Source organism: Pan troglodytes, chromosome 1, assembly GCF_028858775.2.
Source record: "Pan troglodytes isolate AG18354 chromosome 1, NHGRI_mPanTro3-v2.0_pri, whole genome shotgun sequence".
NCBI classification, from domain to species: domain Eukaryota; kingdom Metazoa; phylum Chordata; class Mammalia; order Primates; family Hominidae; genus Pan; species Pan troglodytes.
In genome coordinates this window covers 215,312,619-215,329,259 of record NC_072398.2, presented here as the reverse complement: position 1 = coordinate 215,329,259, position 16,641 = coordinate 215,312,619, and the positions used below count along the sequence as shown (strand labels likewise).

Below are 16,641 nucleotides of genomic sequence, written 5' to 3'. Positions count from 1 at the left end.
CCAGTAATTTTTTATAACTATCCAAGCAGTCAAAACTTAATGAAAAAAAGTTAAACTTAGAAAATTTTTTCTGGACTTCTTGAAAGTCCTTCCTACTGTTGAGACATGCGCTGCAGCAGGGCTTTCATGTCTAAGTTAAAACATAGCATGGAAATGTGGCCTAAAAGAAATTTGTGAGTAAATAAAATTTGGTATATACTTTAATCAGATGAAAGTGTAAAAACTTTCATATTATTAAAATAGTCTCCTCCTGTTCCGTTAACATGAAAAGGAGATTGTATATTTATGTATGCAAGTCAGAAAATCTCTAATAAAGTAAGCAACTGAGCTGCAGAACACTAGTCATGAAAGCCCAATATACAATGAAAACAATGATTGCTCAGCTGTGAAAATAATTTTTGGAGTCAAGTAAAATGTTAAGCTTGTTAGCGTTTGCTTACTAAGTAGGTTAATGCTGTTTAGAAAATGACCAGTTGCAAAGACAAAGACAATGCTGAAGTGAATGTTTGCATGACTTGCTTTTAGTTTTGCTTGCTCCTTTCTGATTAAATATTTTTCCCCCTCCTAAATGCAGGGCTTCAGATAACAGGGAGCGTGCTTATGAACATAGTGCCTATGGACACCATGAACGGGGGACGGGAGGATTTGATCGGACAAGACATTACGATCAGGATTACTATAGAGATCCTCGAGAGCGGACTTTACAACATGGGCTCTATTACGCTTCTCGGAGTCGAAGTCCAAATCGCTTTGATGCTCATGACCCCCGATATGAACCTAGGGCTCGCGAGCAGTTTACACTGCCCAGTGTGGTACACAGGGATATCTACAGGGATGATATTACCCGGGAGGTACGAGGCAGAAGGCCAGAGCGGAATTACCAGCACAGCAGGAGTCGGTCACCACATTCATCCCAGTCTAGAAATCAGTCTCCTCAGAGACTGGCTAGCCAAGCATCTAGACCCACAAGGTCCCCTAGCGGCAGCGGCTCTAGAAGTAGATCCTCCAGTAGTGATTCAATCAGCAGCAGCAGTAGTACCAGCAGTGACAGGTAGGTTAACAGCCTTTTGTTATAACAGATGAGCTAGCTTTAAACAAATTCTCAACAATCAGTGGGAATGGTTTCAGCATAGTATTATTTTTTAAAGTAATCTTGGATCATATATGTATGTAATCAGTAAAGAAACTGGCATGTGGCCATTGAATTAACTGTTCTAAGTACTCGAAGTTAAGTGATGATTTGCAAAGTGCTGTTTCATCCTCCAGATGCACAGTATTAAAATTAAATGATCAAAGTGGAAGGGAGGTGGTGACTCTAGCTGTGCAAGGCAAATCTTGTGACACTGAAAATATGGTATCTCTTTAACATTTTTAATTTTGTAGGTGTATAATACCAATTTATTTCTATTATTTTGATTGAAGATTTGTAAAAGCTGTTTGGTTAAATATGTATTGGTGAAATATAATATTGTTGACATTTATTATCAATGACTAGATCAACTTATGAACAAATTTTAGCTAATTTTAACATCAGGGTGGTAGCCAATTTATAAACTCAAGTAGAAAAGCTTCCTTTGAATGCAGGTTGTAACTTTACTGTTCTGTAAACTGATCTCACTAGTTGAGAATTTCTTTCTACAAATATATATATATATATATATATATATATATATATTTTTTTTTTTTTTTTAAAGACAGTCTCACTGTGTCACCAAGGCTGGAGTGCAGTGGTGTAGTCTTGGCTCATGGCAACCTCTGCCTCCTGGGTTCCAGCAGTCCTCCTGCCTCAGCCTCCCAAGTAGCTGGGATTACAAACGTGTGCAACCACGCCTGGCTCATTTTGTATTTAGTAAAGATGAGGTTTTGCCATGTTGGCCAGGCTGTTCTTGAACTCCTGACCTCAAGTGATTTGCCCACCTCATCCTCCCAAATTGCTGGGATTACAGGCATGAGCCAGAGTGCCCAGCCAAAAAGTTTTATTTGAAAAGCGAAAATAGTAAGTTGAGGGTAATCTTAATAAGAAACTTAGCTTCAAACCTAGTTATATGGATTTTGAAATCACAGATCTGGGTATGTGGTATAGATTATCCTTTAAGTAATCTAGGATAAGTTATTTATGTTCTTCAGGTCTCAGCTTTCCCTTTTTTTTTTTTTTTTTTTTTTTTGAGATGGAGTCTCTCGCTCTTGTCACCTAGGCTGGAGTGCAATGGCGTGATCTTGGCTCACAGCACCCTCCACCTCCTGGGTTCAAGTGAGTCTTCTGCCTCAGCTTCCCATGTAGCTGAGATTACAGGCACCCATCACCACGCCAGGCCAATTTTTGTATTTTTAGTAGAAACGGGGATTTACCGTGTTGGCCAGGCTGGTCTCTTAACTCCTGACCTCAGGTGATCCACCTGCCTTGGCCTCCCAGAGTGTTGGGATTACCAGTGCGAGCTACTGCGCCTGGCCAAGCTTTCTCATTTTTAATAAGGACCTTAATAAAGTTATTGTGAAAATTAAAATGAACACTTAATGTAAAATGCTTACTTTGATACCTAGTATATGTTAAAAAAATGCTGCTATTCAATTTGTTAATCCCACATGTCCTACTTTTCAATTTAGGTGGTATATATTTAAAATTTACAGTCAAATTCTTTGACCTGATTAAAAGGCTCAGATTACTTTTCTTTTGCCTGCTTAAAGTTAATTTAAGCAAATGGTCATGTAGTTGAATGTCTGTTTTTAGGCTTCCTGAATTTTCTTATTCAAAATAATACATGAAAACATTTTGTTTATCCCTCTGCCTATCTAGATATAATTCAAACATTCTGGAAGATTTGCATATTAAAATGAAACAAGCACCTAGTTTAGAAAGTCATGAAAGTTACGTTCTATGCCCAGCTTTCAAGCCCCGTGACATGGATGAAAACTCTTAACTTCTTTTGATTTTATTTGGTGTGCTGTCTAGATAAATGATTGATGAAATTCATTTGAACCCTATAAACTAATTATAAAATCTTGTTCCACTTTTTTTCTGCATAGAATTGTCTAAAATGCTCAAGTTTTAGTCATTTTCCACAAACCTACCTCATTAAAAAGCTGCAACTGCATTCCATTGGATCAAAACTTATTGAAAAGGTGTTGAGGCACTGGGCGTGATGGCTCACTCACGCCTGTAATCCCAGCACTTTGGGAGGCTGAGGCAGGTGGATCACCTGAGGCAAGGAGTTCGAGACCAGCCTGGCCAACATGGTGAAACCCTGTCTCTACTAAAAATACAAAAATTAGCCAGGCATGGTGGCACGTGCCTGTAATCGCAGTTACTCAGGAGGCTGAGACAGGAGAATTGCTTGAATTCGGGAGGTGGAGGTTGCAGTGAGCAAGCCACTGCACTCCAGCCTGGGTGACAGATGATGAGACTCTGTCTCAAAAAAAAAAAAAAAAAAAAAAAGAAAAGAAAAAAAAGAAAAGGTGCTGAGGCTGGGCAAAGTGGCTCACGCCTGTAATTCCAGCACACTATGAGGCTGAGGTGGGTAGATCACTTGAGGTCGGTCAGGAGTTCGAGACCAGTCTGGTCAATGGTGAAACCCTGTCTCTACTAAAAATACAAAAATTATCTGGAGGTGGTGGTGGGTGCTTGTAATTCCAGCTACTCAGGAGGCTGAGGCAGAAGAATAGCTTGAGCCCAGGAGGTGGAGGTTGCAGTGAGCTGAGATAGCTAGAGGAGAATGATGCCTTCAGAGTAGCATTATACTTTGATGGGAGTATAATGGATCCGCCCTCAGAACTGTAGGCTCAGAAGCTTGAACCCAGAGGTGATCTGATGAATTTGATGGAGCTTAGTCCCTGCTCATGTAATTTAAAAAAAAATAAAAAGCAGCTGTATGCTTCTAAATATTTGCACTCAGAAAGATAACTGCTAGAAGGGTAGGATGCACTTAGAAAATCTGCCTGGGGAGTAAATTACAATAAAAAAGTTAGTGAGAAAGAGGATTTTTGATGATTATTTTATCAAGTTAGGGTAGCTAGATGTATTCATTTATATACCAAAGGCTACAACCTAGAAGTCTGGAGGGTGACATCTGACCAGCAGACAAATTTTTTTTTTTTTTTGAGGCGGAGTCTCGTTCTGTCACCCAGGCTGGAATGCAGTGGCACGATCTCGGCTCACTGTAAGCTCCGCCTCCCGGGTTCACGCCATTCTCCTGCCTCAGCCTCCCGAGTAGCTGGGACTACAGGCGCCCGCTACCACGCCCGGCTAATTTTTTGTATTTTTAGTAGAGATGGGGTTTCACCGTGTTAGCCAGGATGGTCTTGATCTCCTGACCTCGCCATCCGCCCGCCTCGACCTCCCAAAGTGCTGGGATTACAGGCGTGAGCCACCGCGCCTGGCCCAGCAGACAAATTTAATTCACCTTGTATAGTGTTTTAAATTTAAATTATTGCCAGTGTTTAAAAAATTGGAATTTCCACCTAAAAGGCCAGATTTGGGCTCTTGTATGTTTTTTTCCCTCTGATTTGCACTGTAGGACCATACCTGACAAGGAAGTAAGGCATACTGAAATCTGCTGGTTGAAGGCACCTTCTTACCGTGGGCTTGGGGAAGAATTACTGAGAGATTCTTGCTCTGTTACCACTTTCTTATGTCTGTGTAGATTCTTCCTTTTTATAAATCACTATTTTTTTTTCCCTTCTGAGAGGTTATAGAGCATTTACTTAGGTTATTGGTTTCATTTCATATATAGTCATATTTTCTAGAGCTAACAGATTTCAACCCTATATTTACATGTTGCTTTTAGTGAGTTACTTGAACCTCATTCATTAACTTATTGATTCCTTCTAGTTTCACTGATGTGACAAATTTTATGTAATTATAGCTTTTTTTTTGAGACAGGGTCTCACTCTCGCCCAGGCTGGAGTGCAGTGGCGCAATCTTGGCTCACTGCAACCTCTGCCTCTCGGGTTCAAGCGATTCTCTTGACTCAGCCTCCTGAGGAGCTGGGATTACAGGCACTGCCACCATGCCCGGCTAATTTTTGTATTTTTTAGTAGAGACAGGGGTTTCACTACATTGGCTAGGCTGGTCTCGAACTCCTGACCTCAAGTGATCCACCCACCTCAGCCTCCCAGAGTGCTGGGATTACAGGCATGAGCCACTGTGCCCGGCCAATGATAGCTTTTGTATTTATACATAAAAAGAACAGTGAGATAAATTTTTGACTGCTGGGAAGACCTGATAGGTAGCATTTGGTTAGGCTATGAAGGATATGTGGGACTTCAACAAGAAGAGAGGAGGTTTAGGCTACACAGGGAACACTGTGGGCAGAAGGAACAACCTGAGGTGGAAGGATGTTTTGAGCATAGCAGATAATTTAGAATGATTTAACTGTGGTAATGATTTTTTTTTTATTTTGAAGAGACAGAATCCTGCTCTGTTGCCCAGGCTGCTGGAGTGCAGTGGTCATAGCTCCTGGGCTCAAACCATCCTCCTGTTTCAGTCTCCTGAGTAGCTGGGATTATAGGTGCACATCACTCACACCTTGCTAATTTTTAAATTTTTCGTAGAGACAAAGTCTCACTTTGTTGTCCAGGCTGGTCTCGAGCTCCTGGCTTCAAGCGATCTTCCCTCCTCTGCCTCCCAAGTGCTAGGATTACAGATGTGAGCCATCACGCCCAACTTTTGGGTTTTATTCTGTATGCAGAGAGGGCCATTAAAAGATTTAAGAAAGGAGATAGCTTGTTGCGATCTCTGCTTTAGAAAGGCAACTGGTGACTTATCCATAATCTCTGTTTTTCCTACTCTTGGTACCTCAGAGAAGGAAAATTTGGAACAGGTGGGAGAAACATTGTATTAAGAATCAGATTATCCTGATGTGTAAGCAGAATGAACTTTCTGGTGATATGAAAGAACAAGACTGAGTGGCCTGAATGCATATCACAGAACCTAGTATATTGCCTTTCTCAGAATACATGTCCAATAAGTAGTTGAAATTCTTAGATACAGTTCTTAGTTAACATGAAGATAAAGCAAAATTGATGTAGAGAGCTAAAAGTTTTTGTCATTTAAATTGTGATTGAAGCAAGTGTACAGAAATAATCCTCTGGTGTTCAGTTTACCCATTATTCCCTTTTATCAGATGTTCTCTTTTCCTCTTTAATTATATTGAATTCAAAGTGTAGTATTTTGAGATGTTATGAAATTCAGAATGTTCAGTTTTCCTTTTGGAAGAAATAAGTTATTTCTTGTGATCTTTACAACTTGTGAAACTGTGACATTCCTGAAAGTCCTTTAAAGATGTTTAAAGTTAGCACTCGTATAGTGGACAAAATATAGCTTGGTTTTACCTGTGGAAACAAGTTTGTCTTCTGTCTCCATGACTGATGGGGAAATTAATCACCCTCCGTCCTTATTAATAGTTACAGTTTTGATGAAGAGATTGCTAGTGGGGTATTTCAGATGAGTAAACATGGGATTAATGGCAGTCTAGTTGTGAAGTCCTTATAAATAACACATCTACTGTTTCTGCAAAACCATTTACAGTATTTAACTGGTGAGAACTGGGCCTTCATGGCTCCATGTGCTGCTATGTACTGCTCGACGTCTTTTTGTTTCTCTGTCATGGCCGTTTATTGAGCCACATTTCCTTTCAACAGAACATTTTAAATGCGTAAATTCCACAGAAGCATTTATTTTAAAATCCCTTGATTGAAGTTGAACATACTTTATTTCTATAGTTCCCTATTATTGGATTCCCCACCCCCCCCCAATCAAGTTGTAAGAATTTCCTTTAGGCCAGGTGCAGTGGCTCACCCCTGTAATCCCAGCACGTTGGGAGGTTGAGGCGGGTAGATCATGAGGTCAGGAATTCAAGATCAGCCTGGCCAAGATGGTGAAACCCCATCTCTACTAAAAATACAAAAATTAGCCAGGTGTAGTGGTGGGCGCCTGTAATCCCAGCTACTATGGTGGCTGAGGTGTGAGAATCGCTTGAACCTGGGAGATGGAGGTTGCAGTGAGCCAAGATCGTACCACTGCACTCCAGCCTGGACAACAGAACAAGACTCCATTTCAAAAAAAAAAAATTCTTATTTGCCATGAGCCAAGGAATGCACAGGTACTAACTAGATGGTGTGGACAGCTGACACAAACTGGGCATATACAATGGGACACACCTGTACTAGGATGAAAGGCACAGCCTAGAGGGCTGGCAGGTGTTGGGTAATGCTCAAGTTTCAGAGTGATGGCAGAAGAGTAGGTTGGTAGGCCCTCATGGCTCTGCTTGGCAGCATCACAGGCCACAGCCCCCCTGGGGCTCTTGGTTCCCCCAGGGTCCAACCAAGTCTGAGTCATGGGGCTAGGATGAAGTTTCCCTTCCCTCCTCAGCAGGAAACCCCCTTCTTCTCAGAAGAGAGAGGGGAAAGGAGGCAATGGGTGACAGGGTCACTGCACCCACCAGAGATTGGAATTTTAGAGCAAGCTTTCTTCTTAAATAGATTTTAAAAATTAGAATGAGCTGATTTTTTAAAAATGTATTTCTCACATTTTCATTATATAGTTGTTACATTACTAAAATTTATTTTGCATTGTCATAAGCTAGAAGATCTAAGGGAGAAGCTTGGGAACAGGAATGGGGGAAAGAAAGACACACACACAGTTGCTGGGCGGGGAAGCAGACATGTGAAACCCTTTGTGGTGTTTGCTTAAAGTAACAAGGAAAGCATATAGAAGAACTTCAGGTAACCAGACTTTTCAGCTTTTATGCCATGTTAAGATATGGAAAGTCTTATGTCTCTCTCTTCTCCAGTGTGTTAGCTTTGCATTAGAACGATGTACTTTTTTTCTTTTTTTTTGAGACAGAGTCTTGTGTTGTTGCCCAGGCTAGAGTGCAGTGGTGTGATCTCACCTCACTGCAACCTCCACCTCCCAGGTGGGGCAACTCTCACGCCTCAGCCTCCTGAGTAGCTGGGACTATAGGCATGCGCCACCACATCTGGCTAATTTTTTGGCTAAATGGATTCATATGTGAGCCACTGTGCCCGGCCTAAAACAATTTACTTTTTAATTGAAAGGGAAATGAAAGTATTTCTTATTACTGATGGTATTCTTTGCACAACCTGTCTGTATATATTTTTTAAATTACATATGCTGAGTAAAGTATATCAAAAGTTATCTATAACCCTATTACTTTTTTTCCTAATGTTAGACAATTTAAGATTCTTTTTTTTTTTTTTTTGAGACAGAGTCTTGTTCTGTCGCCCAGGCTGGAGTGCAGTGGCGTGATCTCGACTCACTGCAAGCTCCGCCTCCTGGGTTCACGCCATTTTCTTGCCTCAGCCTCCCGAGTAGCTGGGCCTACAGGCGCCCACCACCCCGCCCGGATAATTTTTTGTATTTTTAGTAGAGATGGGGGTTTCATCATGTTAGCCAGGATGGTCTCGATCTCCTGACCTTGTGATCTGCCCGCTTTGGCCTCCCAAAGTGCTGGGATTACAGGCATGAGCCACAGCGCTTGGCTTGTTTTATGGGTTAACAGTAATTAGAATATTTAATGAATTCTGGATTTTAACAACAGATATAAGGTAATAAAAAGGAATATGACCTTTTTAACTTAAAAAAGCATGAAAGTCTGTAGTCTAATAAGAAGCATTTTTTTTCTGTAAAGACCAAATCTGCAAATCATGAACAATTTAGATATTATAGATTATAGTTTCTTTCCTAGAGGGGGAATTTTACTCACATATCCTTTTGTCTTTTCTTGAGGAGATTTTGCAGTTAACTTATTTTAGTTAGGAGAAATTATTTTCTTCCAAGTTCAAGTAGAAAAATTTTCAAAAATGCTGTCATTTTTGTAGTCTTGTGAAAGAATGTGGATGAGGCTATAAAGGTGAGGAAAACCATTAAGAATGGTGGCATTGTATGTATCAAAGTGACAATGTACCTTCCATTTCTCTCTCTCTTTTTTTAAAAACAGGTATGTGCATTCAGGTGTCAATTGGGAGAAGGAATGCTAATTTTATTACCTGGCTGTACAGTTTGTTATGATATGTGGCATGTGCTGGGAACTGCCAGACATAGCAGCAGTTTTAAAATATATATGAAGTAAAAGTCAATTCCTTTCCTTTTCCTTTTCCTTTTGTTTTTCTTTTTCTTTCTTTTTTTTTTTAAAGGCAGAGTCTTACTTCGTCACTGGGCTGGAGTGCAGTGGTGCAATCTAAACTGACTGCAACCTCTGCCTCCCAGGTTCAAGCGATTCTCCTGCCTTAGCCTCCCTAATAGGTGCATTACAGGTTGTGCCACCAGCTAATTTTTGTGTTTTTTAGTAAAGATGGGGTTTCGCCATGTTGACCACCCAGGCTAGTTTCAAATTCCTGGCCTCAAGTGATCCACCTGCCTCTGCCTCCCAAAGTGCTGGGATTACAGGCATGAGCCACTGAGCCTGGCCTAAAAGTCAGTGTTTTAAAGTATTAAACAAATTAATAATTAGTGATCATTTTTCGGTGATGATCATAGAAACAAATTTGTCTGATTTATTATCCAAAGTTACCTATAATAATGAATAGGCAAATAATTTCTGGATTCAGTGGTAGATATAATTTTGTTTTGTAGCTTTGTGATTCTTTATTTTTTTTTGAGATGGAGTCTCGCTCTGTTGCCCAGGCATGAGCCACCACGCCCAGCCCATTCTTTGATTTTAATTAGTTTGTTCTGCTTCATTATTACTTTTTTAGATTGTCTAGAGGTTTCAAAAGAGAGAATTTCTTGCTGAAAATTAGTGTTATGATTAAAACATATTCATTGCTTTGGACCTTTCCAACTGTTACATGAAGTTTCTTTTTAAGCATACAAGAGGAAGTGTACGTGGAGTTTCTGTCTTGACGTTTATAATTATTCTTTGTAATGGACTCCTGTAAGAGCCAATTAATGGTTTTATTGACTGTGTATGATTAAGTATGCTCTTTCCTTAAAATATGTGTATCTAAATTCTTTAAAAAGTTACCTACTTGGAAGGGTTAGGGAAGAAAAAGAACAGCAGGCATATTAGTGTCTGTAATACTTGAGAAACATTAGGTCTTGCCTCATTTTGAGCGGCTCTCTTAAATACTTTACAAAAGAATAAGCATTTGCTTGTTCCCTGCTTAATGCTATTTTGGTACTGTTTAGCAGCATGGAATAAATGTTCAGCAGTGTGTGCTTTGGACGAGAAATATACCAAAAAAAAACCTTTTTTCCCCATCAGTGGCAGACAAACTGCAGAGGTCACTGAAGAGCCCACATTTTGGAAGCACATTATTTTTTTTGGCTGCTGTATTGCTTGCGTCGTTTGTTATTGCGCAATAAGCAACACACAACCTTCTGTTTTAGGGGGTCATATTAGCCAACCAAGCCTTTTTTGTGCTAAATATGGAACATGGAAGAGTACTTACTTAATTGTTCTGGTAGGCATAGCTCTCATAATGGATACCTGTAAATAGGTCTGTTTCCTTTCTGGATTTCCTTTTTTGGTCAAATACAGCATTTTAGTAAAGTTTTGTTTTTTTGTTTTTTGTTTTAGATGTGTAGGTGTTGTCAGCTGCAGGGTCTTGTACAGAATAGGCATTCCATTTTGGAAACAAGTACTGGGCTGACCCCATATTGCTGAAGTGGGAACCTTGCTTTTAATTAGGATGCTCGACTGCAGAGGAATGAGAACCAGGTAGCCTTAGCTCTGGAAGCAGATGAGAAGCGCTCATCTGGGCAGCCCCTGCGTCTGAATATTGTGGGGGAAAATAGGAACTGTTGTTTGTGACTCGAACCAGCCTAAACTGGAACCATCCAGTTTGAGTTGGCTGCTTGCCACCTCCCGGAGGCTTCCTTGTTTTGCCAGAGTTTCTCCACAGCCCTCAGTCCAGGGGCGGGGCGCAGGGACCCGGCTGCTGCGTGGTGACTGGGCCAGGCGGTGGGAGGGGCAGGACGGCTGTGCCTTAGTGTTCCTGGAGAGGAGGATTTCAGATCTAGCCAGGGTGAACGCCCGACTGCAAGCTGGTACAAACTCTATTTTTAATACATCTTTCTGTTATTAACCCTTGCTTTAATGGTAACTTTTAGTCTTCTACCTTTTAGAAGCTACGGCTTCTGTAAAACTGCTTCTGCACTGCCAGTGCTTGGCCACATCACAACATGGTCAGCATTTGGTGACAAGGAGTTTATTACCAAAGTCCCCAGGAGCGTTGCTTTTAGTTAGGTTAGTCCATTTGAAATAAAGAACTGTCCCTCTCACCCCTTCTCATTCTTACCAATTAGGTTGTACTGAGGTTTTTTATTTTCGTTTCTTAGGTGGAAGGAATTAAAATAGGTTTTGGTGGCAAAGTTGTGACATGACATGATGTCTTGTGGGTTTTAATTTACTCTGGATGATTGATTGATTGATTTTTGAGATAGGTTCTTGCTCTGTCGCCCAGGCTGGAGTGTAGTGGTAATTTGCACATTTGCAGCCTTGACTTCCTGGGCTCAAGCTATCATTGCACCTGAGCCTCCCAAGTAGCTGGGATTACAGCCACACACCACCACGCTGGGCTAATTTTTGTATTTTTTGTAGAGATGGAGTCTCACTGTGTTGTCCAGGCTGGTCTTGAACTCCTAGGCTCAAGCTATCCGCTTGCCTTTGCCTCCCAAAGTGCTGGGATTACAGGTGTGAGCTGTGCCTGGCCTGAATTTTTTTTTGTTTGTTTGTTTTTTTGAGACGGAGTCTTGCTCTGTCACCCAGGCTGGAGTGCAGTGGCACGATCTCAGCTCACTGCAAGCTCCGCCTCCCGGGTTCACGCCATTGTCCTGCCTCAGTCTCCCGAGTAGCTGGGACCACAAGCGCCCGCAACCACGCCCGGCTAATTTTTTGTATTTTTAGTAGAGACGGGGTTTCACCATGTTAGCCAGGATGGTCTCGATCTCCTGACCTCGTGATCTGCCTGCCTCAGCCTCCCAAAGTGCTGGGATTACAGGCGTGAGCCACCGTGCCTGGCCGAAAAAAATTTTTAATGTTGCTAAAAATCAGAAAGTCAAGCCTGGTTTGATGGTATGTTCCTGTAGCTTCTCTGGAAGTTGATGTGGGAGGCCTGGTGTTTGAGACATAGCAAGACCTCATCTCTTAAAAAAAAAAACAAGTCCTTCAGGTACGGTGGCTCACACCTGTAATCCCAGCAGTTTGGGAGGCTGAGGCGGGTGGATCACTTGAGGTCAGGAGTTCGAGACCAACCTGGCCAACATGGTGAAACCAGTCTCTACGAAAAAAATACAAAAATTAACTGGGCATGGTGGTGTGGTGGACGCCTATAATCCCAGCTGCTCGGGAGGCGGAGGCAGGAGAATCGCTTGAGCCCTGGAGGCAGAGGTTGCAGCGAGCCAAGATTGCGCCACTGCACTCCAGCTTGGGTGACCGAGGGACACTCCGTCTCAATAAAAACCCCAAAATTAAAAATAATAACAAGTAATTAGGCAGATTAAATTTTTAAATAACAAATTTTATTTTATTTATTTGTCTTTTTTTGAGACGGGGTCTCACTCTGTCACCCAGGCTGGAGTGCAGTGGTGCTGTCTCAGCTCACTGCAACCTCCACCTCCTGGGTTCAAGCGATTCTTTTGTCTCAGCCTCCTGAAAACAACAAATTTAAAAATAAAAACTGCCATGTCAAATTGTATTTGTTTGACTTGGAAGCAAACTATGTAAACTCTTTTTTTTTTTTAATTTTATTATTTTTTTTGAGGCAAGAGTCTTGCTCTGTTGCCCAGGCGGAAGTGCAGTAGCATGATCTCGGTTCACTGCAACCTCAACCTCCCAGGTTCAAGTGGTTCTCCTGCCTCAGCCTCCCTAGTAGCTGGGATTACAGGCGCACGTCACCACGCCTGGCTAATTTTTGTATTTTTAGTAGAGACAGGGTTTCGCCATGTTGGTCAGGCTGGTCTCAAACTCCTGACCTCAGGTGATCCGCCCAGCTTTGCCTCCCAAAGTGCTGGGATTATAGGCATGAGCTACCACACCCAGCCAAGGTATGTAAACTCTTTTTTTTTTGGAGACAGTGTTTTGCTCTTGCTGCCCAGGCTGGAGTACAATAGTGCGATCTCGGCTCACCGCGACCTCCACCTTCTGGGTTCAAGTGATTCTCCTGCCTCAGTCTTCGGAGTAGCTGGGATTACAGACATGCGCCACCATGCCCAGCTAATTTTGTATTTTTAGTAGAGACAGGGTTTTGCCATGTTGGTCGGCTGGTCTTGAACACCTGACCTTAGGTGATCCACCTGCCTCGGCCTCCCAAAGTGCTGGGATTACAGGCATGAACCACTGCGCCCGGCCAATCATTTTTACTTATGGTAAAACTTTACTCATTGCAGTTTAGGTGATCTTGTTCTTTCCTTATATCTCTTTTAGGGTGTTTGTACTTGGAAGTTCTCTATGGTCATTCTTAGAAGCCAAGGCACAAATTTACCTTGCCCCAAACAAGGAATCATGCATGTCCAGAAATTAAGGAAAATGTAGCAATTCTCATTTTAAAATAAACATTAGCATTTTCTTTCTTTCTTTTCTTTTCTTTTTTTTTTTTTTGAGATGGGGTTTTTTGCTTTTATCACCCAGGCTGGAGTGCAATGGCTTGATTTCGCCTTGCTGCAACCTCCGCCTCCCAGGTTCAAGCAGTTCTCCTGCCTCAGCCTCCTGAGTAGCTGGGATTGCAGGCATGTGCCACCACGCCCAACTAATTTTTGTATTTTTAGTAGAGATGGGGTTTCACCATGTTGGTCAGACCGGTGTCAAACTCCTGACCTCCAGTGATCTGCCCACCTCGACCTCCCAAAGTGCTGGATTACAAGCATGAGCCACCGCGCCTGGCCAACATTAGCATTTCCTGAAGTTCAGAATTAGCTGAGGTTTTATTCTTTATACAAGCACCCCTCTATCAATCTGTGTCTTAGAGTACAAACTGAATTGGCTTCAAAGGGTAGTCTTGCTGTCCATTCCTGTGTGAGAAAATGGAAAGAGCACTCTCTGGTCATTTACTTACTCATTAGTTATTCATTAAGTTATATGCTACTGGAGTTTACTGGTGCTAGAAATTATGATATCTCTATAGAACACCTTTTTTTTTTCCCCATTATTTGAGATGGAGTCTCACTCTGTTGCCCAGGCTGAAGAGCAATGGCACCATCTTGGCTCACTACAATCTCCATCTCCCGGGTTCAAGTGATTCTTCTGCCTCAGTTTCCCGAGTAGCTGGGATTACACGTGCCTGCCACCATGCCCGGCTAATTTTTGTATTTTTCAGTAGAGTTGGGGTTTCACCATGCTGGCCAGGCTGGTCTCGAACTCCCAACCTCAGGTGATCCACCCGCCTCGGCCTCCCAAAGTGCTGGGATTACAGGCATGAGCCACCGCACCCGGCCTATAGAACATCTTTCCAAATCCACTTTGTACTATAAATAAACTTCCTATGTTCAGGTAGACAAAACAGTAAGTGAAATAGCTTTAAAAATGTCTTTGCAGAGTTTGTTTCTAAGAATTTCACTCATCCTCTAAAAACTTTCATTTGGTATGGAAGAGAGATGTAGATTAGAAATATATGCTAAGATGAGGGCAGTAAAACATTTTCTTACAAATAGGTGGGAACACATTATATACAGTTCAATAACATCAGGTTGACATTTTTATTTTTATTTTTCATGTGATCTAGGCTCACTGCAACCTCTGCCTCCCGGGTTCAAGCGATTTTCCTGCCTCAGCCTCCCGAGTAGATGGGAGTACAGGCACGCACCACCACACCCAGCTAATTTTTGTATTCTTAGTAGAGACTGAGTTTCACCATGTTGGCCAGGCTGGTCTCGAACTCTTGACCTTATGATCCGCCCACCCCGACCTCCCAAAGTGCTGGGATTATAGGCATGAGCCACCGTGCCTGGCCTGGTTGATATTTTTAGATTTTGACTCAGGTTTTTTTTTTTTTTTTTTAAGACTGGGTCTTGCTCTGCTTCCCAGGCTGGAGTGCAATCTCTGCTCACTGCAACTTCCACTATAAAATTCACCCATTTAAGTGGACAGTTAATGCTTTTTAATACATTTACAGCATTTTGCAACCATCACCATAATGAAACTAGTGCATTTTCATGACCCCGAAAAGAAACCTCATACCCGTTAGCAGTTGCTCTCCATTCTTTTTCTCCTCCAGCTCAAGGCAACTGCTAATCTATCTCTATAGCCTATTCTGGACATTTAATAGAAGGAAAATCATACCATATTGCGGTCTTTTGTGACTGGCTTCTTTCACTTAATATGTTTTTGCAGTTCATCCGTGTTATAGCATTGATCAGTACTGGTGCACTGAATAGCCACATTTCAAGTACTCAATAGCCACATGTGACTAGTGGCTGCAGTACTGGATATCCTAGCTAGAAACAAAAACCTCCCTAATAAACCAGCACATCATCCTTCAGGAGAAAATGGTAGGCCTTTGTAATGCTTAAGCGTAGCCCAGAAATATATGTGTGTGGGTTTTAACAAAGAAATTCCGTTTACAGGAGCTAACACTTAGAGGTTTAGTACATTTGGAAATAATTGCTATGAAAAAAATTTTTTTTTAGAGGCAGTCTTGCTCTGTCACCCTGGCTGGAGTGGTGGTGCAATCATGGCTCACTGCAACCTTAAACTCCTGGGCTCAAGGGATCCCCTCACCTCAGCCTCCTAAGTAGCCGAGACTATAGACATGCCACCACACTTAGCTAAATTTTTTTTTTTTTTTTTTTTGAGATGGAGTCTGGCTCTGTCGCCCAGGCTGGAGTGTAGTGGCACCATCTCGGCTCACTGCAAGGTCCGCCTCCTGGGTTCACGCCATTCTCCTGCCTCAGCCTCCCGAGTAGCTGGGACTACAGGCACCCGCCACCACGCCTGGCTAATTTTTGTATTTTTAGTAGAGATGGGGTTTCACCATGTTAGCCAGGATGGTCTTGATCTCCTGACCTGGTGATCTGCCCACCTCAGCCTCCCAAAGTGCTGGGATTACAGGATTGAGCCACCGCGCCCGGCCTTGTTTTTTGTTTTTTGTTTTTAAGCGATAGGGTCTCGCTATGTTGCCCAGGCTGGTCTAGGTCTCATGACCTCAAGTGATCCTCCTGCCTTGGACTCCCAAAGCACTGGGATTACATGCATGAGCCACTGTACCTGGGCTAATATAAAAACCATTAAGAAAAACTAATGTCATGGTGTCATGTTGATAAATTCACATATATCTCAGTAGAACTGTTTAAAAATATACACATCAAGTTCTGGAGACCTGGTTTAAAAAAAAAAAAAGCTTATTTATGTTGGCTACATGTTCAAATGATATTTTGAATATATTAGGTTAAATAAAGCATATTACTACATTAATTACATGTTTCTTTTTACTTTTTTTTTTTGAGATGGAGTCTCGCTCTGTCGCCCAGGCTGGAGTGCAGTGGCGTAATCTTGGCTCACTGTATGCTCCGCCTCCCGGGTTCACGTCATTCTCCTGCCTCAGCCTCCCGAGTAGCTGGGACTATAGGCACCTGCCACCATGCCTGGCTAATTTTCTTTTTGTATTTTTAGTAGAGATGGGGTTTCACCTTGTTAGCCAGGGTGGTCTCGATCTGCTGACCTCGTGATCCGCCCACCTCTGCCTCCCAGA

General features: G+C 42.1%; 1 protein-coding gene across 8 annotated transcripts in view; it reads left to right on the top strand.

Moving 5' to 3' along the window:
• Positions 1–16,641, top strand: part of SPEN (spen family transcriptional repressor) — a 92,084-nt gene that overhangs the window by 27,318 nt on the left and 48,125 nt on the right. For 7 of the 8 annotated variants that reach the window (XM_016954756.3, XM_063804913.1, XM_016954761.4 and 4 more), the window contains exon 3: positions 575–1,051. The exons of the other annotated variant lie outside the window; for it this stretch is intronic. In XM_016954756.3, the coding sequence (XP_016810245.1) occupies positions 575–1,051 (477 nt within the window). The remainder of the gene's footprint in view (positions 1–574; positions 1,052–16,641) is intronic. 8 annotated transcript variants of the gene reach the window in all.